Source organism: Vidua chalybeata, chromosome 4, assembly GCF_026979565.1.
Source record: "Vidua chalybeata isolate OUT-0048 chromosome 4, bVidCha1 merged haplotype, whole genome shotgun sequence".
Classification (NCBI taxonomy): Eukaryota; Metazoa; Chordata; class Aves; order Passeriformes; family Viduidae; genus Vidua; species Vidua chalybeata.
In genome coordinates, this window is record NC_071533.1 from 47326060 (window position 1) to 47353264 (window position 27205).

The 27205-nt window shown below is 36.9% G+C and overlaps 1 protein-coding gene across 4 annotated transcripts in view; it reads left to right on the top strand.

The window, feature by feature from the left end:
* Nucleotides 1–27205, top strand: part of CORIN (corin, serine peptidase) — a 128160-nt gene that overhangs the window by 62796 nt on the left and 38159 nt on the right. For all 4 annotated transcript variants that reach the window (XM_053941949.1, XM_053941948.1, XM_053941950.1 and 1 more), the window contains exons 5-11: nt 1227–1408; nt 11023–11136; nt 15781–15888; nt 17488–17598; nt 18153–18269; nt 21203–21301; nt 25775–26006. In XM_053941949.1, coding sequence (XP_053797924.1) covers nt 1227–1408; nt 11023–11136; nt 15781–15888; nt 17488–17598; nt 18153–18269; nt 21203–21301; nt 25775–26006 — 963 coding nt within the window. The remainder of the gene's footprint in view (nt 1–1226; nt 1409–11022; nt 11137–15780; nt 15889–17487; nt 17599–18152; nt 18270–21202; nt 21302–25774; nt 26007–27205) is intronic.

Sequence of the window (27205 nt, forward strand, 5' to 3'; positions counted from 1 at the left end):
AACTTAAAAATGTCTGGAGACAGTCACTTGCTCTGTCAAATCCCTTTTATTTAAAGGGTTTCTGAGTTTCTGAGGCTCCAGACAGGAGGCAGTAATGGCTACCCAAGAGCTCTTGTGCCCTTTCTTTCTCCCCATATCGAATAGGTTCTGTAAAAAACAGAAGAGTGTTTCAGAACATCTTTATATGAAGAGCTTTTACAAGTCAGATGAACTTAGTTTACCAGTACAATGTGCAGAACTAATAAGTGGTAACTCTTCTGTCATCAGGTGAAACCATTCTTGATTTTGAATATAGCCATATAGGTGATCTTTGGTGCAAAAATTTTGTATCTTTCAACAGATCACAATAAAAAAATCTGGTGATAAAAAGGGCTGTTTTAGAATATATATGCTTCTTCACAGGCAACAATAATCTGCCATCCAGGAAGCTGCAAGAGACAATTTTAGAGATAAATTCCTTGACTTGTTTCTGAGATAAGTTCAATACTGCAGCATGTGAAATGCATTGTTTAAAAGTCCTTAGCATTACCTGGAGAATGTATCTCTAAAAAGACCTTTTTTAAAAAAGTGGTTCCAATCATTGTATGTAATGAACTCAGTAACAACACTGGCAGCACACTTGTCTTTTTAGATACTAAGCAGAGAAAGGCAACCATACTGACTTCAAAATACTTCTGCAAGTGAGTGTTTTGCTTTACATAAATCTCTTCGTTAACATTGTAATGAGGCAGATCTGGCAGCTTTTTTTATTCCTTTCTTGTGGTTGCTGCCATGTCACACAGTTGCTAAAAGTGCCATGTTATTATCTCTGTTACTGTAAAATGAAACACTAAGTTGGTACATTTTGGGTACTGTAGACTTCTTCAGTTCAGGCCACTTGTGACTGGCTATGGAGTTCTAGCCATGGTTTTGAGATAGGCAGGTACAACTGAGAGTCAGACATAAAGAGAAAGATATCTGTGCTGTACCAGGAAAATGATCATTCTGTGGCATTTTGAGAGGTTATGAATAAAGCAAAATTTCATTTGCTAAAGCCTAAGAAGTTCTGCAGTAGACATAAACTGCAAGAAAGCTGGGTTGAAAATTTAATCACTGTAAGGGTATAGGTATAGAGCACAAAATTTGTCAAAAGCACTTATTATTAATTTTTTCTCTTTCTAAAAGGTTTTCACAACCTACTCAAGTAATAATAATTTTAAATTTTGCTCTCTGTCTCTTTTCTTTAGTCGAGGCCTCTTGCCCTGCAGGACGTTTTGTGAGGCAGCAAAAGAAGGCTGTGAACCAGTCCTGGCTATGGTGAATGCTTCTTGGCCAGACTTCTTGAAGTGCTCTCAATTCCAGAACAACATTGAGAATGACACCACTACAAGGGTATGCTTCTCACCACACCAAGAAAAAGGAAAGCAGTGTATGTTTCCACTCTTAACTGTTACACTGTGTTTATGAGTTTACATTTAATAATTTATTTTCTTCCTGTGTAGGAAAAGCTCTGGGGTGAAAGTATTATTTCTTGTTCTATATTCCATCTTACTACTGTAATAAAGTCTGGTTGTCAGTTGATTATAGTTTGCAGTGGTTTAATTGTTTAGGCTGATTTTTTTCAGACTGATGTTGATTTAAGAACTTTTTATTTTACATCAAAAATTCTGAGCTGTTTCAAGGAAAGAAGGTTGGAGGAAATTAATATGACCTGTTGACTTTTTGTTTGCTAGCTCGAATAAATACAGGTTTGTTATTTGGAGTAAAACCTTATACATGGGCCAAATTTCAAGTGTATCTCCTTTTTCCTTGCTTTAAAAATGAGTCCAAAGCTTATCAAGAGGTAAACTTCTCAAAAAGCATGGTCTTTATATGCCCACACGTAAAGTCATAAAATCATTTTTTATCTCAAAAAAGATGATGAAGGTCATGCAGTCCAGCTGTTAACTCAGCACTGCCAAATCCACCACTAAACCATGTCCCTAAGTGTCATGTCTACACATCTTTTAGTTACCTTCAGGGATGATGACTACAACACTTACCTGGGAAGCCTGTTCCAATGACTTATCAGCCTTCCCATGAAGAAATTTTTCCTAATATCCAACCTAAACCTCTCCTGGTTCTTCTTGAGGCCTTTTCCCCCTGTCATATTCTTTGTTACTTGGGGGAAGACACTCACTGCCACCTTTATACAACCTCCTTTGTAGCAGTTGTAGGGAGTGATCAGGTCTCTCCTGAGCATTTTTTTTCCCCAGGCTAAATAACCCCATATCCCTCACCACTCCTCATAAGGCTTGTGCTCTGCAGACCCTTGCCCAGCTCTGTTGCCTTTCTCTAGACATGCTCCAGCACCTCAATGTCTTTCTTGTACTGGGGGGTCCAAAGTAAACACAGGATTCCAGCTGTGGCATCACCAGTGCCAAGTACAGCAGGAGACAATCACTGCCCAGGTCCTGCTGGCCACACTATTGCTGACACAGGCCAGGGTGCCATTGGCCTTCCTGGCCACCTGGGCACAGCTGGCTCATGTTCAGCCAGCTGTCAACCAGCATTCCCTGGTCATTTTCCACTGGGCAGCTTTCCAGCCAGTCTCTAAAAACAAGGCATTTCCATCTCCTAAGAGGTGCTGCTGTGTTCTCTAGATCCAAATCTAGAGGGGAGATCACACCTGAGAGCAGTAAGCCTGACTTTTTTCTCACTGACCCCATTGCTGGAGTTCCCTTGCTGGCATCTGAGACTCTGCTGTTGATAGGCATTCTGTGAGATGAAGAGACTGAGGCTTGTACAGTCCATCTGTGGGTTCTAACTTTCATAATGACTTCTGTGTGACAATAAACAAGAAGAAATGGTTTGATGAAAACTGTTTTTCAATCTTTTAATTAAAAACCCCCGAGAATTTATTCTTTAAAACTACCTTAAAAGATCAGGGAGGTTACACATTGTTTCTTTGAATGTTAGTTAATGGTACAGTTAAAATAGATTATATATCCTGGGCTGCCTCCTTGCAGTTCCTGAGTATATATAATGATATAGCCTAAAATTATTAGACCAAGTCTTCTACCAGTTGGATTCTCTCCAGCTCTAAAGGCATATTTTTGAAGAGTCATGAAGTAAAGGAGTCCATACCTGCCTTCATCAGTGGGAACTTTTGTACTGACTGAGGTAGGGAAAGATCCAAAGGATTGTGTCTTGTTGAAGCTGAATGAATGCCAGTTAAATTGAACACTGTCCACAAGTTTTTATTATAGGGTCCTGTGGTATTTTGTGCAAGTTGTTCTAGTGAAAGCTGCTCTCTTAACTGTATGATAAAAAATATATATGATATGTATGGTGAAAAAATTAGGTCTAATGGATCTTTCCAAATTGGAACAGTAAGAAAGTAATTATTAAATGTTTTTTTTTTTTTCCATACCTCAAATTTCCTATGTAAAATGGGACTAAAAGTGTCCTTTTAGCTTACAGGGTTGCTGTAAGCATTATTTGTTACAGCTGGTCAGAGTGTTCAAAAGCCCCACCAAATCTCGATGGCTGAACTTAGATTAAACCAGAAGAGATTTTGTCACTTATGAAACTTTCAAATTTCAGAATAGCCTGTGGCTAAAATGATATATTTACTATTGCTAGAGAAGGAGCTTTTAAGAATAATGCCTGGTTAATGATTATTCCATAATCTGTATGGCAGGGTTGGTATTCATCTGGTAGTGAACTGCAGAAATTACAGGTAAGTATGCAGTGGAAACTTGCTCTTTCTCACCAGGGGAAGAAATATAGAGCCAGTTGTGAGATTTGCTGCTTCTACCTGACAGACTGTGGAGACCCTTATTGTTCTACTTACTGCCAGTTCTGACATCCTGTTGTATAAAACAAAAGGGTTTTTTAAAATTAAATTTTTTATTGTGCATGATTCTTGGATATTAATGTTTTTTTATGTAGAATGAGAGCCTATAATTGAATTGTCTTCCAGGACCCGCAGGGAGCCTACAAGAAAGATGGAGACAGACTATTTACAAAAGCATGTAGTGACAGGACAAGAGGGAAAGGCTTCAAACTGAAAAAAGAGTAGATTTAGATTAGATATTAGGAACAAAATCTTTACTGTGAGGGTGGTGAGGCACTGGAACAGGTTGCCCAGAGAAGTTGTGGATGCCCCATCCCTGGAAGTGTTCAGGGCCAGATAGGATGGAGCTCTGAGCAACCTGGTCTAGTGGAAGGTGTGCCTTACTGTTGTAGAGGGGTTGGAACAAGATGATTTTTAAGGTCCCTTCCAACCCAAGCCCTCCTACCATTCTATGATTCTAAGACTAAAGAGAATATTTTGACCTTTTTTTTTATTTAAAAGAATGGTTCTAATATGATTCCTCTGTGACTGAAAAAGGTAAGAGTTTGGGTTCACTAGGCTGCTTCTCCTACAGAAATAAACTGTACTGTTCTTGAATATTTATTTCTGCCGTTTGTATATTTGAGAGAATTTACTTCTCTGACCACAGTAGAGCCAAACAGCTGAGGCTGATTCTCTGCTCTAATCCCTTTTCATCTAGTGCTCAGCAAAAACTGCTTTTCACACTCTTCTCAGGATTCAGTTCCTGGAAATTTCAAGAGCATGTCCTTGGCTTATGACTCTTTATTTCTCAACTCTGTGATTTCTTTAGGCGTTTGGTGCCTCCAGATTACATGCAGTGAATCTTTCCCTGCCCACATATGCCTTGCATATAATTTGTTTTGTGTGATGTAATTCTCTTTTTCATCTTTAGTTATATCCTGTGTTTTTCAAACTTAAGGTCTGACTACTGTACCTGCTTGTTTCACAGATGCTTGTACAGTGTCACCCAGTCACCCAATCCCAAAGAAAACTTTCTCTTGATATCTCTTGTTTATTTTTGTCTGATTGTGGCTAAAAACTCCATATCCTCCACATTTTCTGAATTGAAGATTATCACTCCTCCAAAAAATCCTTGAATGTCATAGTTCCAAGCCCTGTTGGAGAAAATATGCTTGAGTCATGTTATAGTTAGAATCCAGAGCATTTATCTTGGAAACAGTTAACAGTTTTCCTAAAAAATGTCTATTGCTTAGAGTAGGGATTTTCTTGAGGATACATACTGGTTTGTGTATCATTAGCTAATATTTGTCTCTTTGTCTAAAAGTTAGCTCCACAAACATTGGAAATTGAGTGTACAATACCACTGTGGGAAATCTATTATGAAATACATCCCTGATGTGAACACAGATGTACTGATTGTACTGGAAAATCCAAGCCATGCCATTATAGTAAAAACATCTGAATGTAAAATGACTGAGTCATTCAGTCATTCTGTGAGTCACTGAGAAAAAGATGAAGGTCTGAAGGCTGATGTCCTTCAGATTGATATCTGTTTACACAAGTGACAAGTGAGTACTTGTCACTGAGAATGAGTGATGAGAGTGAATGAGTGAATTGTCTAATGAGAAAATCAGCTACCCTAATAATAGTTGTAAGAGTTTATGTTTTGAGATTTAAGATAGGTGGTTGAACTGGTTTCACAGGTCTAATGAGAAATGAGCATGTAAGGGGGTGAGCAGGATGAATTATCATTCACTCCACATGTAACTAATAATGCATTCTGGGGGGAATGAGAAATCACAGAAACCTTCCTGAGGGCTGTTACTCATATCCCTACTCACAGAAAAATTTCAGCTCTGCTTTTCTCTCTCTCTCAACTGAGTGTTTATAATGTTATGTTATTAGCTTTGACCAGCCAACATAACTGTTGGTGTTAAACCCATATCGGAAGAAAACCCAGTAGAGAAGTGAGAATGAGAAGTAAAGCAACACAGTAATCTAAGATTAACCATGTTAATCTAAGATTAACATGGAGCTCTCAAATGAACCCTGAAGTTATTTTTCTGTTAATTTGAATTGTAAAATGCTTTCAAAAGCAGCAGTGAATATGATGCTTCTACTGTTTATACAACAAAACAATGTAAATTACAGTACAGAGTTATGAGACATTGTTCACTTGTATTTTTGCTAAAGAGACATTAGGAATGAATGTCTGTTTCTGTTAAAGAAGTGGTGCACAAGTGGCCTGAACTGCACTTCATTGTCATGAGATTTTGGGTTGGAAGGGACCTTAAAAATCATCTTGTTCCAACCCCTCTGCCATAGTAAGGCACACCTTCCACTAGACCAGGGTGCTCAGAGCCCCATCCGACCTGGCCTTGAACACTTCCAGAGATGAGGCATCCACAACTTCTCTGGGCAACCTGTTCCAGTGCCTCACCACCCTCACAGTAAAGATTTTGTTCCTAATATCTAATCTATATAATACCTAATATCTCCTAATATCTATCTACTCTCTTTCAGTTTGAAGCCATTCACCTTGTCCTATTACTACACGTTCTTGTAAAAAGTTCTTCTCCATCTTTCTTGTAGGCTCCATGCAGGTATTGGAAGGCTGCAATTAGGTCACCCCTAGCTTCATTCAGACTGCTATTAAATAAGAGAATTGTCTTTGAGGAATAACTTTGAGTAGAGAATTTGAATACCTGATTGCAACAGGTATTTCTTTTTTTATAGGCAATATAATTATATACATCCAGAAGATAATTTTTCTGAGAAAAAGCTTTAAAAATCAGGAAGATGCTATCTTTCTTTGTGACCTTACATTTACTTAATGTAGTGAAAAGGAGAGAGAGAGAGAGAGATGATTTGTGTAACAATGATGCTGAACAGCTGCAAAAACAGCAATTATGGAATAATTTTTCAAGGAAAACAAAATGTTTTTCAGGATTGTCGTGGTATTTCATGTGAAAAAACATGCACGGTTGATTAAACTATTTCCCCCACAAAATCACTCTTAAATTATGTCCATCCTGGATTATATTTTGTTGTGTTCTCTGGTTTTTATTCTCCTATTCTGCTTGTGTTCCTGTTTTTTGCCTTTTTCTTTACCAGCTTGGAGTTTCTTATGTGGCCTTTTTAGGCCACATCACTTGAGTGAAAGAAAAAGGTCTTTTGTCTTTTTTCTCCCACAGGATTTTGCATCCTAAGGAAATAGAGAAATGAACAATTACCTGGGGGTAAGGAGTTGCCAGCTTTTCTAATTCCATGATTGTGGTCATAGTATCAAAACTTTCTAGAATTGACAGCAACAAGATGCACACACTATTCTGCAGGGTACATACATGGTATAGGGAGCAGGTGATGAAAACCTGAAAGTGAGAGAATACAAGGGTTCCTCTGTGTTCTGTTGTGCTATTATGACTATATTGGGTAAGGAAAAAAGTTCACCTGTTTTATAATTCTGACTCCAAAAGCTGACAAAATCAAATGCCCAGAAAAGGAGAACAGGCCAAGACTATATGGCAGCACTTTTCCAAATACTCCTGCATTTTCCATCTGTTTGAGATTCAAGGATTTTAATGTAATTTGTGACCTGCCATAGCTTTTTATTGTATTAATGTGTCCCTTTGTTACATGGGTCTATGTATGTTTTAGCATCCCTAGTATTGTGTTCTAGAATGTTACAGATTGCAGTGTATTGCTTGAAGAGCAGTGCATTTTGGTTGTTTTAATACTTCTTACTTCTTCCATAGCATTAGATAGTAAATATGGTCTCCTCTTCGCTTGACAAAAAAAAAAAAAAAAAAAAAAAAAAAAAAAAAAAAAAAAAAAAAAAAAAAAAAATTGCAGCAGTTTTCATGGTCATTTTCACAATTATAGAATGCTTTATCTGTTGCTATACCTTGAAATACAACCAGATGTCAATCTTGAGGGTGGTAGAATAATGTTTATTTCAGTCTGTGCTCTCTGCAGCTTTCCAAGGACCTTACCACATAATCTTCTATAGATGACATTCCAGTAATCTAGCTGGGAAGTACAGCACATAAATGGTCTTGCCTCCTCAAAGACACTTTTGATAGTGCACCAGACACAGGTAAAATAAAACACTTTTTGGTGCCTGTGGTGTTTAATCCAGGATTTTGGAAGCTATTCCAGATTGTAGAACTTTCTAGGTAAGGATTAAAACCAGCAAGTTTCTCTATTAGCAAGGATTGCTTCCATTTTATTTGGGCTCATTTTACATAGCATTCTTCTTCAGGAGTTTGTGTGTGTGTGTATATTTGCATGATTTTATTATAAATGTGTAAATTATTTACAAAGGTATCAGTAATCAGCATTTCGCAGCATATTTCTTTAGAATAACATCTTTGCCATTTGTAATAATTTTGCGTGGATTGGTCTGTATTTTTCCTATTTCAGACATCTATTTCAGGCATTATTTCTTCTGCTGCTGCTGCTTTGTTTTGAACAGTTCCAGGGTTTGTGAGTGTGTAGCCTTTGTTCAGTCAAGTCTTATAAATGGTTGCATACCTAAATCCACCAGGTTCCAGATCAAATACCAAAACTTAACATTCAACAAAAGTGTTTTATAGCATTAGATAAGGCTTTTATAATTTCCATTAAAATCTGATCTTTGGAGGTATGATGGAATGGTCAGCCTACTGAAAACTTCTTGCACAAGCTTGGTAGAGAGCAGAAATTACAGTCATTGGAGGTACTGTCCACAGTGTCTGTACTTTCCTTGCCCTGAACACTGCACTAACTGGACCAAACATATCCAGTCACTACCTGTTAGAAGACTGCAAGAGGTGAGATTAAAATTTCTAAAGATTCCTTCTGATTGCAGCTGGAAGCTAAAACTGAGATAAACTAATTTCACTCTTCCTCTTGTTTTTTGTATAACATACAAGTTAAACAGGAATATGCTCACTTCAGGTGTGCAGAAATGGAGAAGTGGCTTTGGATGGGAGCAGAACATGACAGAAATGTATTAAGGAGGCAGAGTCAGGATGACTTATAAGTGCTTCAACATACTTCTCTTCATAGCCCAGAATTAATATGGGACCCTGGAACCTTTTCTCTTCTGATCTGTAAGAAAAGTTATCAGATATTCCTGCTGTTAACTTTCATTCTCCCAGGCCAAATTGGCATATTCACACAAAAGACAGGAGTTCATTACTCTTGCTGTCTTAGTACCAGTGAAGCTCTGTACCGATGGAGATCTCCATCAAAGCAAATCAAGGTAGTTCCTTTTGATTTATTTATGCTCTTTTCCTTTTTAAACATGAAGGAAACTGTGTAAAAGCCAAGTTATAAAAATATAAGATTACCCATCAGTTAAAGTTGCCTTTCCAACCCTTTCTTGTATGATGAATTACAAAATTTTGATTATGCTATCATATTGTATTTTTACCTGACATCATCATCTGTGGGATAAACTCTGGTGTCCAGGGAACTAGTACTTTCATGCCAAGGAAGTCAGTTGTTTCTAGGGGTCCCTGTAGAGCTTAGTGACTGCAGAAATCAGGAAGTGCAGTATATAGGGCAGGGAACTGGAGAAATAAAAAAATTGGCTCATAATAAAGTGTGACATTATCATGTGAAATGAGATTCTTGCCCTGTCACTGTTGCAATGACCATGCTGAGCAAGGTACTCGAATAAAAATTTTCTGTACTGTTCTTTGAACACTTCCAGCTAACTGGGCTCTTCATTTGTATAGCTGGAGTTTATTTGCAACTGAGGCATTTGCAGCTACAAGTAAAGGCAACAAGAGCTATTCTTTGAACGTGTAAAATGACATCAGTCTTTACCCTCAAAAAAAAAAAAAAATCACATGCTGATTTTTGTGTCTTAGATGTTATTATTCATTAGTCCTTATAAATTTCACTTTGATATCTCATGGCTTCATTGTTCACGCTATAAAATGAGACTGTGAATGTTCTCTAACCTCATGTTTGTCTTAAGGCTATCCTATTTTGCTGTTCATAAAACCCTTCTAAAACTGGTAGAATACAGGTAAGGCTGTAACTTCAGTTAGAGGTTAGGAAATGTGTCCAACCACACAGTGTGAGGGAACCTACTGAGGAACACATCATAAGGGTGTGCAAAAGGATGATGCTGGAGGTTTTGCACTACCTTGTCGATGATGAAGAGTCACAAATATTAAATGGCACAAACCAGTTTGGTTTAAATTAGTATTAGGGCACCTAATCAGTATTTTGGACCCCGTTCAGTAAAGTTAGAGTTAGGAGTTTACCTCCTTTAAAATACATTGCCTGAGCAGCTTTCACTGCAATAACCATGTTCTCGTTACACAGCTAGAAAATGATGTTTATATTGCAAATTGAAAATTATTTGCTGTCCATGTGGACAGTACACCTGGAAATGTCATGCAAAAGATTTTGAAATTATTCCTAAGTTTTTATTACAAACGAATTTTCCATAAGGAGTGTGTGTTTCAGTTAACTAAGTCTAAGTTTGCCCTGTTTCTTGGGGATAATAGTGAGGCTTAGAAAAGAATGTAAGTATGTTGAAAAAAAAAAATCTCCTGCTGACAAAATTTAAAACTAATAATGAGGGTGCTGAGAGTGTGTGTGTTTGTGTGTACAGACATTGCCATAGTGTGATAGAGAAGACTGGTATTCTAGGACCACAAATAAAGTTAAAAATCTAGATAAATAGTTGAATGTGCAACCAGTGCAAGCTGCAGCTATTTGTCAATTTTGAAAAATACTGAAAAAGCATGCCCAGTGCTAGGTGATACCTCACAGCATCCACTGTATACCTATTGGTTTGGCAAACTGTGAGGAATACCAAAGGGCTGTTCAGTAAAGCCAGTCTTAAGCAGAAATTATTATATTTTTGTAGGCATATTCCACATGAGCACATAAGGCTTTCCCAGGGGCAGATTTAACAGGTGTAATAGTGCTTTCATGACTGCCTGTTGAAGTCTTTTAAAATGGGTCATTCACTGATAGAAGTTTTAAATGGCTTTTTTCTATCTCAAAAACTGAGATTTTTTTCTCTTTTAGGTTGTCCTCTTGACCTTCTTGCATTCAGTGATGTTCCTCTGAGAGCTATCCTAACGTTTTCCAAATTGGAAATATATTTCAATCCCTGTGGGAAATACTGAATATCAGTTTAACTCTAGTATCACTAACTTCATAGTGTTGATGCTAATGATTTTTCTCCACATTCTGTGTTTTCTGCTCTCTTACAGCACTGTGTGGAGGAGAGGAGAGTTTCTTGTGTGCCAGTGGGATCTGCATCCCAAGGAAACTGCAGTGTAATGGCTACAATGACTGTGATGATTGGAGTGATGAGGTCCATTGTAGTAAGTTTCTTAAACCCTGCAGTGTTCTGCTGAAGTACTGAATCCGTTCAGGGAAACCTGGATGCTGAAGCAGGCTATTGGCACAGAACAAGAGCTTTGCATAGTGTTTGCATATATTGACATTTGGACTCTGTCAGTTGTTATGGACTGTGTTTAGCTTTGCTCACTCTGGCCACAGCATGTGCTTTTGATCAAATATTATGCCTTGATGTAGTTACTCTGCAAGGAGCTATGTGGAAATAAAAAGTATTTGGTTTTATGTTTTGTTTTTATTTTTTTTTTTAATGGATCAGTAGTGTGCATCAGAAAGGAGCACATTTGATTATCACCTGAATGCTGTTAGTTGTAGCTTTATCCTGGTCCTTGACATTGATTTTAGACTAGATGCAAGACCATCTGTTAAGAAAGTTTTGTTGGTCTCAACCCTAGATGTGATCTATTTAAATTAATCCCAGTATGTGCTGCAGTAGAATGTACACATGTGATCGCTTAATTTTTTATTTATTTGTCTGTGGTAGTACATGTCTTTAGATAAGTTCCTATGTGTTTTTCTGTGTTAACAAAACACCTTGGGCTACAAACACCTTTAGAAAAGTGGAGCAAATGTACCGTAAGAAAACAATGAGAAGGCAAGAAGAAAAAGAACAGAGGAAGATTTGGAAAAATTACTAAATAGGGACTATAGCAGGACATGATGCCACAAAACAGGATTTCTCATTCAGACTTTGAAAAATGCCAGACTGTGCAGCTTAGACTCAACTCAAAAGGTTAGTTCTTATTAGTGATTTAAGAGCCTGCGCATTCCAAGACTCACAAAGCTGCTTTTAAGGAAGTTGTTGTTAGATTTTATCTGGGATACTCTAAGGAATAAACGAGGACAGCAATTTCCTCCTGGTCTCAGTATGAATAAGGCTAGAGCCTGCTTTTCCTTTAATAGCCTACAATTAATTTCATGGAAGTTGAGATAATGTCTATTATGTAAAAAGTATTGGATGTTTTTATTTTCCATTTTTTCCTGTTAGCTTTAGATTTAAAGTAAGCTCAGAAATTTAAACATGCCTATTGAGACTATGGCTCTCAAGTTCTTTTAGAAATAAAAAAGAAAAAAATTAGAAAAGAAAAGAAGAAAATAGTAGTAAAAGAATAAATACATTACATGTCTTGAAAAAACAGGCATAAATATCATGAGGTAAGGTTACCTTTGAAAGGAAACATTGTCTTTTTAATAATACAGGGCTTATATGCAGAGGAAATCTTTCATTAGGATGCTTGGTAGGAGTTGAGGAGAGGGTGTGGAGGTCAAATAAGATTTTCCTGAATTATATAGCAGAAAGAGCAAAACTGAAGGAAGACCTATTTGCCTGAAAGCTTGGCTGATAAAAGATGCTGTGTTTCTTGCAGTCCTTGCCCCTCTCAAAGTCTTAAGTCACCTCATTAAATGATAGAATAGGTTGCTCAGAGTCCCATCCAACCTGACCTTGAATGTTTCCAGGAATGGGGTGTCTACCATTTTTCTGGGTAACCTGTTCCAGTGTTTCACCATGCTCACTGTAAACATTTATTCTTTATGTCTAAAAATACCCTCTTCTAAAACTATTACTCCTCATCCTATAACAACAGGCCCAGCTAAAAGTCTGTCCCCATCTTTTTCCTATAAGCTTCCCTAAAGTGGAGAAGGGCTACTCTTTCTCCAGGAGAAACAACCCAAACTCTCTCAGCCTTTCTTCAAAGGAGAGCTGTTCCATCCCTGTGGTCATTTTTGTAGTCTTGTCTGAACCTCTTCTAACAGGTCCATGTCTTTCCTGTGCTTTGGGACCTAGAGCTGGATGCAGCACTCCAGGTGGGCTTTCATAAGAGCAGAGCAGAGGGAGAGAATCACCTTCCTCAACCTTCTGGCCATGCTGCTTCTAATTCAACCCAGGATAAAATTGGCTTTCTGGGCTGCAAGTGCACATTGCTGAGTCATGTGCAGCTGTTCATCTACCAGTTCCCCCAAGTTTTTTTGGCAGGGCTGCTTTCCGTCTGTTCATCCTCCAGCCTGTGTTGGTACCAGGGTTTTCCCTGACCCAGGTGCAGAACCTTGTACTTGATCTTGTTAGACCACAGGAGTCCCATGTGCCCACTTCTTGAGCTTGTCCAGCTCCCTCTGTATGACATCCTGTCCTTCAGGTGTCTCAACCACACCACTTAGCTTGACATCCACACCATCTCCCCATTTCATCTGCAGCTTTGCTGAGGCTGTGCTTGATCCCTTCATCTATGTTATTATTGAAGACATTAAATAACACTGCTCCCAGTACAGAGCCCTGAGGGACACCACTGGTCACTGATGTCTTCTGGGATTCTGAGCTATTGACCCTTGGGACGTGATTGTCCAACAAGTTCCTTGTCCACCGAACAGTCCACCCATGAAATCCATCTCTCTCCAATTTGGACAGTAGAATTTTGTGGGGGTTTGCCCAGACCAGTGTGCAGCAGGTCCTTCTGGATCTGGATCATACAGGGATCAAACCTGCTACCTTGGCTTTATTAGCACCATGCTTTAACCAGCTGAGCTTATCTCAGGGCCAAGTTGTTGAATGCAAAAGATTTGCCAGACTTCATTTGTGTTTAGTGGAGCACAGAATAGGAATTTGTATTTAATTTTGTGAAAATGTGGATATTGCCATCACTTATAGAATTGAGCCTTTTAAAGTTGAGCCTTTTACAAGTGGCAGCTGCCAAGCGCCCATCTTACTTAACAGAGTAACCAACTACTTTTACAATACACTATTGCCAGCATCTTGAAGAAAATATATATTGAGGCTGCTAGATTTTCATCAAGTGAATCTTACTTCCTTGTAAGGAAGCTTGTATTCTTTTTGTGTACCATGTCTGTGTGGGTCTGTGAGTTGTCTACCCTAAAGGACACTGCAGCAGCTTCAGAGATGGAAACAAGAATGGGGGTATGAATGGAAATTTAACAGTAAATTTATCCAGAGGAAATAACATAGAAAAAGGCAGTTCTGTTTCATTTGCAGGAGGAGCAGTGGAAGAAGCATAGAAACTGTCAGAGTTACAAACTGATCAGTAAGATAAAAGGTTGCCAGAGTACTTCATGCTGTTGCATATTCAAAACAAGTGATGTTTAGCATTTACTCTCAGCTGGGTGTTGGTCTGCTTACAGAAAGCAAGAACCTAAATTTATTTTCATTTGGTGTGGTATTCCCTGTTTTATGAATAATGGTTCTTTTTGAAGCTGAATTAACTATTGAGTATGTAGCTCATGGCTCAGCCATATTATTTTACTTCATATCCTGAAGCATTCCTTCTTATTATGCTATAAATTCTGTTTGGACTTTCTAAGATAATATGAAACTTGAAGAAAGCAGTCATATTTCTGTGGGGGAAGGAGAGGAAGTGACTCATGTTCAAGTTCCAGAGTTTTTTTTCACCTAGGAAGTGAAACACTTGGTTGACATTGGTCTGAAGGGGTAGAAACCCCACGGCACCTTCTGGAAGAGTTCTGCACCTTTCAGTGTGTAATATCCTTAGAAGGACACCTTGCTTTCAAAGGGAAGCCACTGTGCAATCATGAACCCTGGAATCACATTCCAGGAGTAGAGAGGGAAGTTGTAGCATGATTCTGCTGTGTTGTTGTTGATCATCTCAGAAGAAAGGAGGCACTTCTGTTCCAGTCCCTGCTTTTTGAGCTCTCTCTCTCTGTTTTCCAGGGAAGAACTAATTTTAAATGCCCACATATGCCAGTAAGAATGGGCACAAAGGACTTCCTTGGTTCCAGTGGCATAGCTCCAACAGGAAGGCAGTATTGCCTACCCAGTTATTCTATATCTCGGCATTCTCCCTGGAAAGCTAGAGGTCAAGGAAAAGTCTAGAAGAAGGCGATGAAACTGAGTTACCCACTTCCTAGCTGTGTGCTTGAAATCAAAAGTTATTACTGACGGGACCAGATACCACAAACCATAATTTATCTTCAACTCATCTAACTACAACAAAGATTCTGTGGTTTTATTGAACGTGATATTATTCAAGTATTATTGTTATTCTCTGAGAATACCTGGCAGGCTTTACTGATGCATCCAATCCAATGAAAAAAAGTTAAACCTAGGGCTGACAATAAGAATTTCTTGATGAGAAGGTACCAGGCCAAATCTGAGCTCCAAACTGTGTTAAGCATAAAGCTCATTTGGAACCATTTTAAGACCAAAGGCAGGCTCAAAAGCAGGGTCTAAGGATCTTGATTTTTCTGTTAGAATCTTCATTTCCACTTAATAGCACATCAGGTACTCAGGATTTTCCTAGTAATTTGCAATGGTGAAGCCTACAACATTTCGTGAGAGCTTTATGTGTATAAATTAATTAGACATTTAGGTCCCTATGTGCAACCAGAGCACTCTTTCCTTATGGTATTGATCAAAAAAACACCTGGCAGGGAGAGAGTAAAAATTTCTAAAAATGGCTATTGATTTTTCATACTCTTCCAGATTAGTTTCTTATAAACTGGTAGACACCAGTATTAATTCAGAGCTGTAAGTTGTAAGGTATCTTTAGCTAATCTTGTGTGTAGTCAGTACATTCCAGGGTTCATACTTGATATGAATGTTCCAATGCAACTCTTAACATTTTACATGCTTTGTTTTGTAGATTGCAGTGATGATGTGTTTCGTTGCGACACGGGAAAATGCCTCAATTATACCTTTGTTTGTGATGGATACGATGACTGTGGAGACCTTAGTGATGAACAAAATTGCGGTAAATGAAAGTTTTGTGTTTTTCTGAAGTCTTTAAGATATCAGGACTGCCTAAGTCAGTAAACCTTTTCCTTAAACTACTGAAAGAGTAATATACCCTGCTCTTACTGTATTTGAACATAGTGAAAACAGCTGTCAGATTCTATATGCAAATTGAAAAGATTTACAGGAGAGTTCTGGGTCAATCCAAATCTTGAAGGGTTTGGATTTATAAGAAATTATAAATTTTATAAGAAATACTGCTATTTTCAATTTGCTGTAAACTAATTGCAAAAGATGCTTTCTTGCTAGCTTGACTGGATTTAACTGAGAGTAAAGCAAACTATATGAGGGCACTGGTGGTGCCAACTGTTTTATAGCTGAGCTGTTTTTATATAAGATTGATAGTGAAGTCATATGTTTTGATTATCAAATTCTGTTTCTTTCAAATTCTCTTGTCAATCAACTTTGCATGTTCTCATGACACTTACCTGCCTGCTATATGTATCTGCCTATACTTAACTTCCACAGGAGAAACAATGAAGTTTTGCCAATAAAAAAGAATAATCTTAACGTGTAAATATTGGGAAACTTAGAAAGCCTTATTTTTACTAACTTTTGGTCTTGTTACTACACCTGAGAACAATTAAGTTTTCTAAGATAATTTTTAATGGTTAAAATACTATTTCTCCCTTTTTTCCTTCTACTTTTCTAAGGAAGAACACAAAGAATATAAAAACTGAAAATCAAAGCACTTCTTTTTCTGAGATTTTTTTTTTATTTCTTCAAATTAAGCACACTCTAAGACTTTTCAATATTCTCTTGTCAGTTTTGGTTATTTAGTGGGTTATTTTTCATAAATGATCCTAGTTTAAAGATTATTAAGTTTTTGTAAATGTTGATCTGTCTCCTATCTTTCCTACCTTGACATCGGTTTTTTTCTATACAATTTTTAAAACCTAAGTTTTTGTGCATTCTATAATTGGTTTTCATGGCAGATTTGGAGGACTGGACTGTGTCTAATCTCTCTGTTTATTTTGATGTAAAGTCAGTGTGCTCAACAGAATGCTCTTCTTTGTGCATTCAGGTAGAAAGAGTAAGATGATGAATCGGAATAATTTCTTTGTAGATAATTCTTATGGAAAATTCCAAGTACATGCTAAAAATATAGTTTTTGAAGTTGAGAAACATTTTTTAAAATTTCTTAGTAAAAAGATAAATTAAGGAAATTATTTTCTCTGATGGCTACTGAAAATGTTGGTTAACTGAAAAGCATTCCCTGAGATGGTAAGCCAGATCTTCTAACGGGCTTAACAAATCTTAGAAACTTGTTTATTTACAAATAGTCACAAATTTTTATTTGTTTATTTACAAATAGTGCACCTGGGAGAAGGAATGAGTGCATCACTTTACAGGCAATACAATTAAGAATATGTGTAACTACCATCTGCAAAAAAGTCTGCAGATAGAAAAAATTCTTAATATAATTTATTAATGCAAAATGCCTCATTAATAATAAGAAGATTACCTAATAAGCATAGAACAATTGATCAGTAATATAAAATATACAAATGGTAACTTAGCATCCTTTTTTTTTTCTTCAAATTTGCATTTTATGTAGATTGTAATCCAGTGACACATCACCAGTGTGGAGAGGGGAGATGTATAACAGCTGATTGGGTGTGTGATGGTGACCATGACTGTATGGACAAATCAGATGAGATCAATTGCTGTAAGTTCCCTTAATCTCTAAATTATTTTTTCTTTCTTCGTAAACTAGAAAAAAAAAAGATAACTAGTGTACTCACTTGAAAGTCAAAACTATAAATTTATTTTATTTCAGAAGTTCACACTTGACAAATGTCCATTTTCAGTAGACAGCAGCAGCAAACTAAACATTTGTTGCCTTTGTTGAGAAGTAAAGTATTGCTTTGTGTTAGAGCTTCTTGTTAATTACAGAATTAGCTTTTTGTTAATTGTAATGTTCCCATTAGATGAGTAAAAATTATTTGCATTTTTTTTTCCTTGGGGAAGTTAAGACTTCATCTCAGGTTGTTGCTAATACCTGACATTTATAGTTTCAGTCTCTGTAGGTAAAGATCAGCACAGCTGTAGCTATAGAAAAATTAGCTGACACATAAAGAGAAGTGCCTCCTGATCTCCAGTGCTAAGCAGTGCTATCAGCTCCTCCTAAAATAACTTCAGTGTGATGTTCAAATATAATGCAGAGCTTCACTGAGCTCATTGGTCAGAATATTGTCTTTTTAATATTTTTTTTCTCTCTAGCATGTCACAGTCAGGGTCTGGTGGAGTGCAGAAATGGGCAGTGCATTCCCAGTGCATTCCAGTGTGATGGAGATAATGATTGTAAAGATGGAAGTGATGAAGAAAACTGCAGTGAAAGTAAGGATATGCCTCATTTTATTCTTCTTACTAAACCTACCATTGACTGCTACGTTCCACAGTGCCTTTAGCTAAAGCTGTCTGACAAATGATTTTCTTTACATTTCAAATAACACTTGCTAAGGCTGGTTGGTGTGCGCTTTCACACAGGCATTTGTAAGCAGATTTCTTGTAATACTTAAAATTATTAAAAAAGATGAAGAAGTGGGGACATTCAGAAAGCAATGTTGTTATGTTATAATGATTTCAGAATCTGAAGGTATTTCTCACATGTAATTCTCTTATTCCTGGTAAGGTATAGGTTCAGATTGCAGCCGTTCTTCAATGCAAGAATTATTAGTGTCTTTTTTAAATGAATCTTATTTTAAAGAAATGAAAATAGTTAACCCTATGCAGAAAGTTAGTGTTGGCAAGTATAGTAGTAATAGGACAGGATATTTAATAGTTACTAGAAAAGTAGAAAAGACTTGTTATCATAAAATATATTGGCAGTGTGATTCTATAAGCCTTGTGTCTTTAGGAAACCAGTCTAAAAGAAATCCTTTCATAAGCATGTTACTCAGTCCTTTCTTTTCATAGAAAGTTCTTGGGATCTTCCTACTCCAATTTAAATACTTTCATTCAAAAAAAAATACCTGAGAGGCTGAAACACAGAAATTATCATTATTTTTCTTCACTTTTAATGTTGACATTATAAAGAGGTCTTGCATTAAAAATCTTCTAGTTCTGACTGTGGCAATCTTAAAAACAAGTTTTTCTCCTCAGTTCTGGCTGTACACTTTCACAAAATGTTCACCTTTGATTCTTCTTTCTTGATGTCCAGTCTCAGTCTTATCCTATGAATTCTTTTATCCTCCATTTGTCTTACAGATGTGGGCTAGAAATCAGTGATGTGTTTTGTTTTCACTGCCTCTTTTTTCCCTTTTGATGTTGAAGCAATGGTTAAAAATATTTTTTTTTTTTTTGGTATGATGAATAGGGATGGGTTAAAATATTCAAGCAGTAGTATGAGGTAATAATTATGTATTCAGTGATCTCACTACACGATAAAAGATTTTTCTGCTTGGCTTTAAACTGCAGAGCTTTTAAATACAAACATTTTCCTAGTTTTTATTATTAAGTCTTCAATGTACAAAAAGTTCTAGCCAGTATTTTGCAGTATTGTGTAGAGCAAATTCTTTCTTTAGGCAACTATATCCCATTCATCCTAATTTGCATGGGAATATGTTGGCAGAATTTAGATTTCATTCATCTTTAGTTTCTTGCAAAGTCCATGTGAAAGCAAGTCAGACTTCTTGTTTGTAACTTATTATTGTATTTCTTATATATTTTGTTGTTTCCGGAACTGCAAAAAAATGTAGTGTGACATTCACTTATCACAAAGACTTTTCTGCTCTACAAATAAAATTTAAAAATTGGATATGTGTGTTAGAGTCAGTGGAGTCAGGGTTAATGGAGTACTGGTTTTGTTACAAACACAGTAAATATGAGAAATCAGCATAGAAATTTGAGGTCAGGGTGTAGTGACTTCCCCTTGCCTATAAAAGGATACAGGGATCTTGTGTCCTAGTACAAGTATATACATTCAGATATTAAAATTGACTGTTGCTTCATCTCCATCTGGATAAGTGGTGTCCTTCACTGCATGCCTTAAGGAAATTTAAGGTATGGCATCTGTCTATGAGTACTGCTCTCATTCATTTTGTGACAATAGGAATCTAATGTAGGTGTACTCATGACTGTTTCTGTGATCTCTTCGAAAGACAGGGTACATTGTTTCAGTAGAAATTCAGCATTATTTGTGCTAGAATTAAAAGAATCTACCTTTTAGCATGGGGAAGGACTTGGAGCAAACTTTAAGACTAATTTTAATGTAAATATTTGGGATAGCTTTAGAAGTCAAAAGGCTTTTCCTGCCTTTCAAGTTCCATTTTGCAATCAGATGCAGCTGTAAAATAAGATTGTCAATTGCTATAGCAAAAAGTTACCTCTGTTGCTTCAATATATAACATATTAATGGAAGTAAATCCACATAATTATGATAGATACGATTATATCATCAGTTCCTTTAGACAATATTGTTGTCAAGGTTATTGAAACTAGATCTTCAGCACCTTCTGTATGTCCAGTGGAGGGATGAATGACTGATGTTCATGGGCAGTAGTGCAATACAAAAACTAAGCAAACAGGACAATAAGCTCTTTTAAACAGGATAAGATGACAAACACCAATTTAGTCTCTCCTTACAGAATAGCAAACTAAATTACTCATTTTGCACATGTAAGAGAGAATTTACTGGTTTGGAAAGGAGCTATCACAACTGTGAGAGAGAGAAATCCAGGGATTTGTCAGATAAAGTAACTACCCAAGTAGTTCAGAAACGTCTGATGAGGTGCTGGTTTTATTTATTCTGAAGTCCATCATTAGGACCATAGGTTTTTTTTATTTCTTTCTGTTGTTGTTCGTTTTTTAACCAGTCAGAGGAGGACAATTAGTCTTCATCTCTGACTTTCTTCAGTATGTCTCTTATTGTCAACCGAAACAGTCATAAAATAAGAAGCAGATCAACTGAATGGCATTGAAGAATAATTCCCAGACAGTGTTCTCTTTCAGCTAGGACCTATTGTTCTTTTTTTAATGTGATTTGCATGACTTTTCATATTCTGCATAGTAAATGTCTTTCAGAGATCCATGCCCCTCATTCAAAAACTGGGATATAATTTTTTTTGTTGAACAGAGGGGTAAGAAAAGTGAGAACTGAACAGTATTGCACACTTTTCTTCCTTACTGCACTTGAAATGCTTTTGGGTACTTACTGAAATATGTAAAGAAAATACTTAATTTTTATGTAAACACTGTACTTCCTCATTATGCTCCAGTCATTTTTATTAGTCTGGTAAATAATTTGGAAAGTACATTTCTACTTCCCTCAGATCAAACCCTCTGTCAGGAGGGAGACCAGAGGTGCTCTTCCTGCCCTGATCCCTGTGGAGCTTCTCCCTGTGAGATGAGAAACAACCAGGCAAACTGCAGTAAGTAGGTCATGTGCTTCATACTGTACTCTTTTATGGTGTTGTAGTTTATAATGAGGATGCAGGGTAGAACACGGTAAGTAATGCTTTAATTTTCTAGCTAATGTACATGTTTAATGATTAAGTTTTGAAAAGGCCAATGTTGAAGCAAATGTGTTATCAAAACTCTTGGTTATTGATGTACTAGGATTTGTAACATTTGACATTGAGGTATTTTCATGTTCTCTTCTGTGAATGTATATATTTTCTGCATGGATGTTTACTGTTCCACTTTCTCTTAGCATTTAATTAATTTAATTCAGTGTCTATGTAAAGTAAACAGCACAGTGTAAGTGTAAAGCAGAAGATACTGATTTATTTCCAAAATATAAAGAACCCCATGTTACTGTATTTAGTAATCTGGAGAACTTTTAGACCTTTATGAAGGAATTATTTTGGTATTCAAACTGTAAAAACTAATTATACTTTTGACCAATACAAACAGTAGAGGATCAGGGTCTTCAGCTCTGTGTGTTCTCATACCTGTGTGCTGTACTGTACCACTCCATGCAAGGTTCCTGTACTAACTGTGCACTTGCTTCTGAATAGCTGCTTTCCTCAGTTCTGCAATGTGAACAGGTAATCAATAGAAATATATTTGTCTATGTTTTGAAACTGGGGCAGAACTGTATGAAAAATTACTCAAAATTAATTAAAACTTAGTGTTGTGTTAATACAGTCACATCAATTCAGGTCACCTTGATGGATGGACAGACTTGGCTTCACTTACAGATTATTTTTACACAATTCATGTGTAATTGCTTTGTGCTGCAGTTTTCTCTGCAAGGCATGCTTTGATACTATATGGTAGCTTCTGTGGATAATGTCATTCCATTTAGAGTAGAATGAACATGGGAAGGTCAGCTAGTCCATATTCTCTCTAGAGTTGTGACTATTACCTTCAAGTGTTTGAGACAAACACCACTCATGCTGGGGCCTTTAGATGCTGCTAAAGTAAAGCTATAATACACTTTATAAAGCATAAATGTTTTACATGTGCTTCTAGCAGTGCTTTACCTACGTTTTTGAAAAGGAATAATCTTATGTACAATGTTTAGCATTAGAAGGAAGCTAGGTAGCAACTTTGGTAACAAGCCCAAACTCCTGATCACATCTGTGCCAATTAAATTATGTTGCCCATGATCTTGTGCAGCTGAGCAGCTCTATCGTTAAAGAGAGAGATTCCACAATCTTTCTGAGAGATCTGTTTTACTGTTAGAGCACTGCCATTCTAAAAACCTATTTTCCATATAACTAATTGGAATTCTTTCATGTCTTTTGCCTCTCATCCTATCCCTGCATGCTTCAAAGGGTCTGATTCCATCTGATTTACACCTTCCCATTAACTGTAAGAGCAATAGGATCTCCCATTAAAGATGATCTTTAAGGCTCCTTCCAACCCAAACCACTTTATGATTCTATGATTTTTGACAAGTAATATTTGAATTGTAAAGCAATGTTCTTATGCCATATTATGAGAAACCCAAGAGCTTTTTAGTGAAGATGTTTCCACAACATATTATGGGCAACAATCTGTAGTTCTTAGTAGGAGTAACACAGTCTGAACTAGTCTTCTGGATCATCTCACTTTGTCCTTTTCTAGTCCAGTGAATATTTAATTGTTTATACACAATGGAGCAGCAAGACAGTTTGGGAGAGATTTTTTTCTTGCATAACATCTGGAAGTACTATTGTCCTTTTTCATATTATTTTCATTCTTCATATTTTGACCTGAGTTATTTCGTCTTTGGTGAGACATGAGAATTCTCAGGAAAAATTTCAGTTTTGACAAAGCAGTAGTTCTTGGCCCAGATTACTATCTAGTTGAAAAATTCCAAAGTGTAGGCTACATTTCCCACTATTAAATATGATAGATGTCTTCTAAATGTGATAATATCAGATCAGTTTAGGCTGGCATTATAATGTATTTACAATATATTTGGGATAACAAAATGGATATCTGAAGGAAGGGAGTAAGACAGGGCTCAGTGACAGGATCAGAGGCAATTGGCACAAAATGAAGCACAGGAGCATAATGAAGCTCTGAAAATAAGCACTTTTTTTACTGCAAGTGTGACTAGACACAGATTGCCCAGAGTGGTTATAGAGACTCCAATGGATAGAGCAAGTTAATAGTAAACAGAGGAAGAGCGTAAATCCAGGCATAGTCTGTGTGGTAATGTCTTGGTTTGTGGTTTGTTTTTTTTGTTGTTGTTGTTGTTGGCTTGGGGTTTTTTTTGTTTGTTTTGGTGATTTTTTTTTTTTTTTTTTATGGGTTGGTTATATTTTTACTTTTATTTTGTTTTGGTTTCCTTCTTCTTTAATTCAGGATGAAAGATGCAATTAATTCTATTCCTTGTTCCCTGCTCATTAGTTTGTACTCACGTGTATTATAGATAAGGGAGTAGCAGGACCTCTTAAGCTGTAGGACAGACTCAGAAGGAAAGACTAACATTTGGGTTACTTAAAATGAGTCAGATGTTCCCCTGGACCATATGTTTTGTTTATTACTCTCTGGATTATCAGGAATTGTGTGTGAGAGTCAGCGTTACTATTTTCAAACCTACAGTGACACTTTTGCACATAATGTAATGGAAGCTTTCTAAACAGTGTGAAAATTATAATCATAATGAAAACATGTAAAGAGCTGTCCTCCAGCAGCATTTCAGTAGACTAGATTTTTTTCCAGAATTCACTTAAACCCCTATAAATACAAGGCATAATAAAAGAGAATGGTATATGTGCATTTCAACCCTTTAATCTTGAATAATGTTATGTTATACAAACTCTTAGAATATTGCACATACTTTTGTGATCATCCTGAAATATTGGTGAATGTGTAAAGTTCTGTACACATCAAAGAAAGATGTTTACTGGCCAAAATCAAAAGATGAGCCCAAACTGATCTGGGCGTCTCAGGCAAAAGTGTTGAAGGACAAGGGATGGTTCATCATGAAGGAAAGGAAGTGGCAGTAATGTGATGAGAATTGTTAAAGTCATTGAACCTCGTACATCCTGAAGATGTGACTAAGTGGTTTGAGACAACAGAAACAGTTAGTATTGGTAGTATGCCAGGATTTAGCAGTGAGGAAAAGCTGGATGTAAAATAAGCTTTGTAATCATCAGATTAGGAATAAATAGTGAAAAAAGCTACAACACCAAATGCCAGACCAAGAAAGAGTGCCCAGTTCTGCTGCTTAGCTGAATAATTGAATGTTGGATTTTCTTCCAACTTCTCTCAAAGATACAGCTGTGGGATGGCACGGTTGTCACACTGAACTAGCAACTGATGCTAGCAACTGATAAACAGAGAATACTAATCATATTAAAGTATAATTGCTCCCAAAATAGGCAAATATATGCATTTTTTTTTTTACTTTTGAAAGGTATATACTTTTTTGTGGAAAACTTTCTCAATATATCCAGAGTAAATAAGTTTAAATAATTTAATTGCTAAATAAAAAGTTGAATTTCAGTCTGAATTGAAGTTCTATCTGTAGTTTTCTGTTATGGTTGAAAATTGAAAAATATTTCTGAATACTAGTGTGGGAAGAAATACAAAAGCTATACAATTCTTTAAAATCCAAAATACTTGGCTAGTTCAAAATTTGTTGTGATAAACTCCCAAAAGTTGGAAGATTTTAGTATGTAGCTATAATAGATGTAATCATATGGACTTGTAGCTGTTGCATCTGTTTTGTCTTTGCTTATCATTCTCATTTGTTATTAGTTATGTCTTACCCATATTAAATTATTAGCACGTCGTCTGTCTTGCTCAGTGCTTGTGCAGTACATACTCTAATTGTCCCCTCCTTCAGATCTTGGTAAACAAGGAAAAAAAAAAAAAAAAAAGCAAATCTTGGCTTCTGTTTTCTATACAGAGAAATTGTGCAGTCTCTGTCACCTGAGATTTTTTATGACCTGACTGTCTAAAGCCTTGAGAAAGCTGATCAGACCTCAGAGCTGACCTGCTTTGATCAGGGCATTGGAGTAGAGACCTCCTCAGATCCTTTCTAACCCAAAGTATCCAATGATCTCTGTCTTCCTAATTTTGGCAATTACCTGTCAGTGTGAGGTGTGTCATAGTAACATAGTAGGTACACCAGTGGAAACTGTTGCTGTACAGTACACACTGCACTGTTTTAAGGACAGTTTGTTGTATCACCTTAAAGTTAAGGTGTTGCTCAGAAAGTTAATGAATATTAATAAGGAAATAAAAGTATCTTAATGGATTATGAGGTTGGCAGAATTCAAATCGGTATGAATAGGCTTCTAAGGGATCTCTGGCTCTAGGCCTTCTGGTCTTGTAGTTTCTCAAGCCTGAGAGGATATCCCCTAACTGATAAATTTTTAAAATAAGTATGGAATTATTTCTTCTGTATTTAATTTAATCTCACACCACTTGTGGTTCTGTTTGTTTTCTCTCTGTGAAAGGTCAGTGTGAACCAATTACTCTGGAACTTTGTATGAACTTGCCTTACAACTACACTTATTACCCAAACTACCTGGGCCACAGGACACAGAAGGAAGCCTCTATCAGCTGGGAGTCTTCCCTTTTCCCAGCTTTGGTTCAGACCAACTGCTACAAGTACCTGATGTTTTTTGCCTGTACAATCTTAGTACCAAAATGTGACCCCCGTACAAATCAGCGGATCCCACCTTGCAGGTACTATACTAAACCATATTTCATTTAATTCTTGACTGTCTGTCTGTCATAGTAGTTTTTCCAAATTTTATGCTTTCATTGAAAATTGCTTTGGAATTCCATAGGGAAAGGCTACTGCTGACCAGCATGCCCAGGTCCCTCTTTGGAGGGCTGCTCTCCAGTTTGTGCCTGGTGCTACTCCATCTTAGGTGCAGGATCAGGCATTTGTTAAATTTCATGTCCTTGATGATTGCCCAGTGCAAAGGCCTCTCTTCCCTTGGGAGTCAACACCATCTTTTGGTTTTGTATAATCAGCAAACTTGCTAATGATGCACTGAACTGCTGCATCCAGACCCTTAATAAATGTACTGAACAGGACAGGCCCTGCAGTTGAACCCAGAGGAGCAGCACAGGTGCCCAGTCAGCAGCCAGATACAGCCCTGTTTGCCAGGACCCTTCAGTTTTTCACCCAGGGCACTGTGAACCTGCTCATTCCACTGTTGAGCAAGGTGACAAGAAGGGTGCTGTGAGCTTTGTATGAAGTATTTTCCATTTCTGTGTGTTTGATTAGAATTGTGCCACTATAAAGGGTGTTTAAACATGGAATCAATTTAATTTGGAACATTAGCATTTTGTAATAGCTCCTTGCATTAGTACACTACTTGATGCAAAGTCCTATCCAAATGCTCGACAAAACCTGAGATCTTAACGAGTGTTTACTTTTCTAAATTAGGAGTGCCACATCATCCTGAATGCCAGGCTAACTTAGGTTTTCTGCTTGTCAGAGTAGCTATTCCACCATCCTCACTGAGTAACATCACTGTGCTTTTTAAGGTTATGCCTGTATTTGTTCCAAAGAGACTGTCTTCTGTAGGTCTCCTGGCTTTCTTAGCAGCAGCTGTTGCAGGTTAGGAGATCTAATAAACCTGACCAACAGGCAGAGCCCTTTGACCTACTGGCTGCTAGAGCCTTCTCATTCTGTATTTCTGCCTACCTTGACAATATTGATCAATTAACACCTTGTGTTTGAAAGAAAAGTGCATGAAAAATTGCAGTACACATCCTAAAATTTCTTATCATGTGATACTGTTGACAAATAGATGACATTTCTTTGTCTAGTGATGTGCTTCTTAGTGCAAGGTAAGAGTGAACCACAAGGAAGTTTATGAATATACTGTTAAATTCTCACATAGGAACCTAAATGGGAAAGAAAATATTGC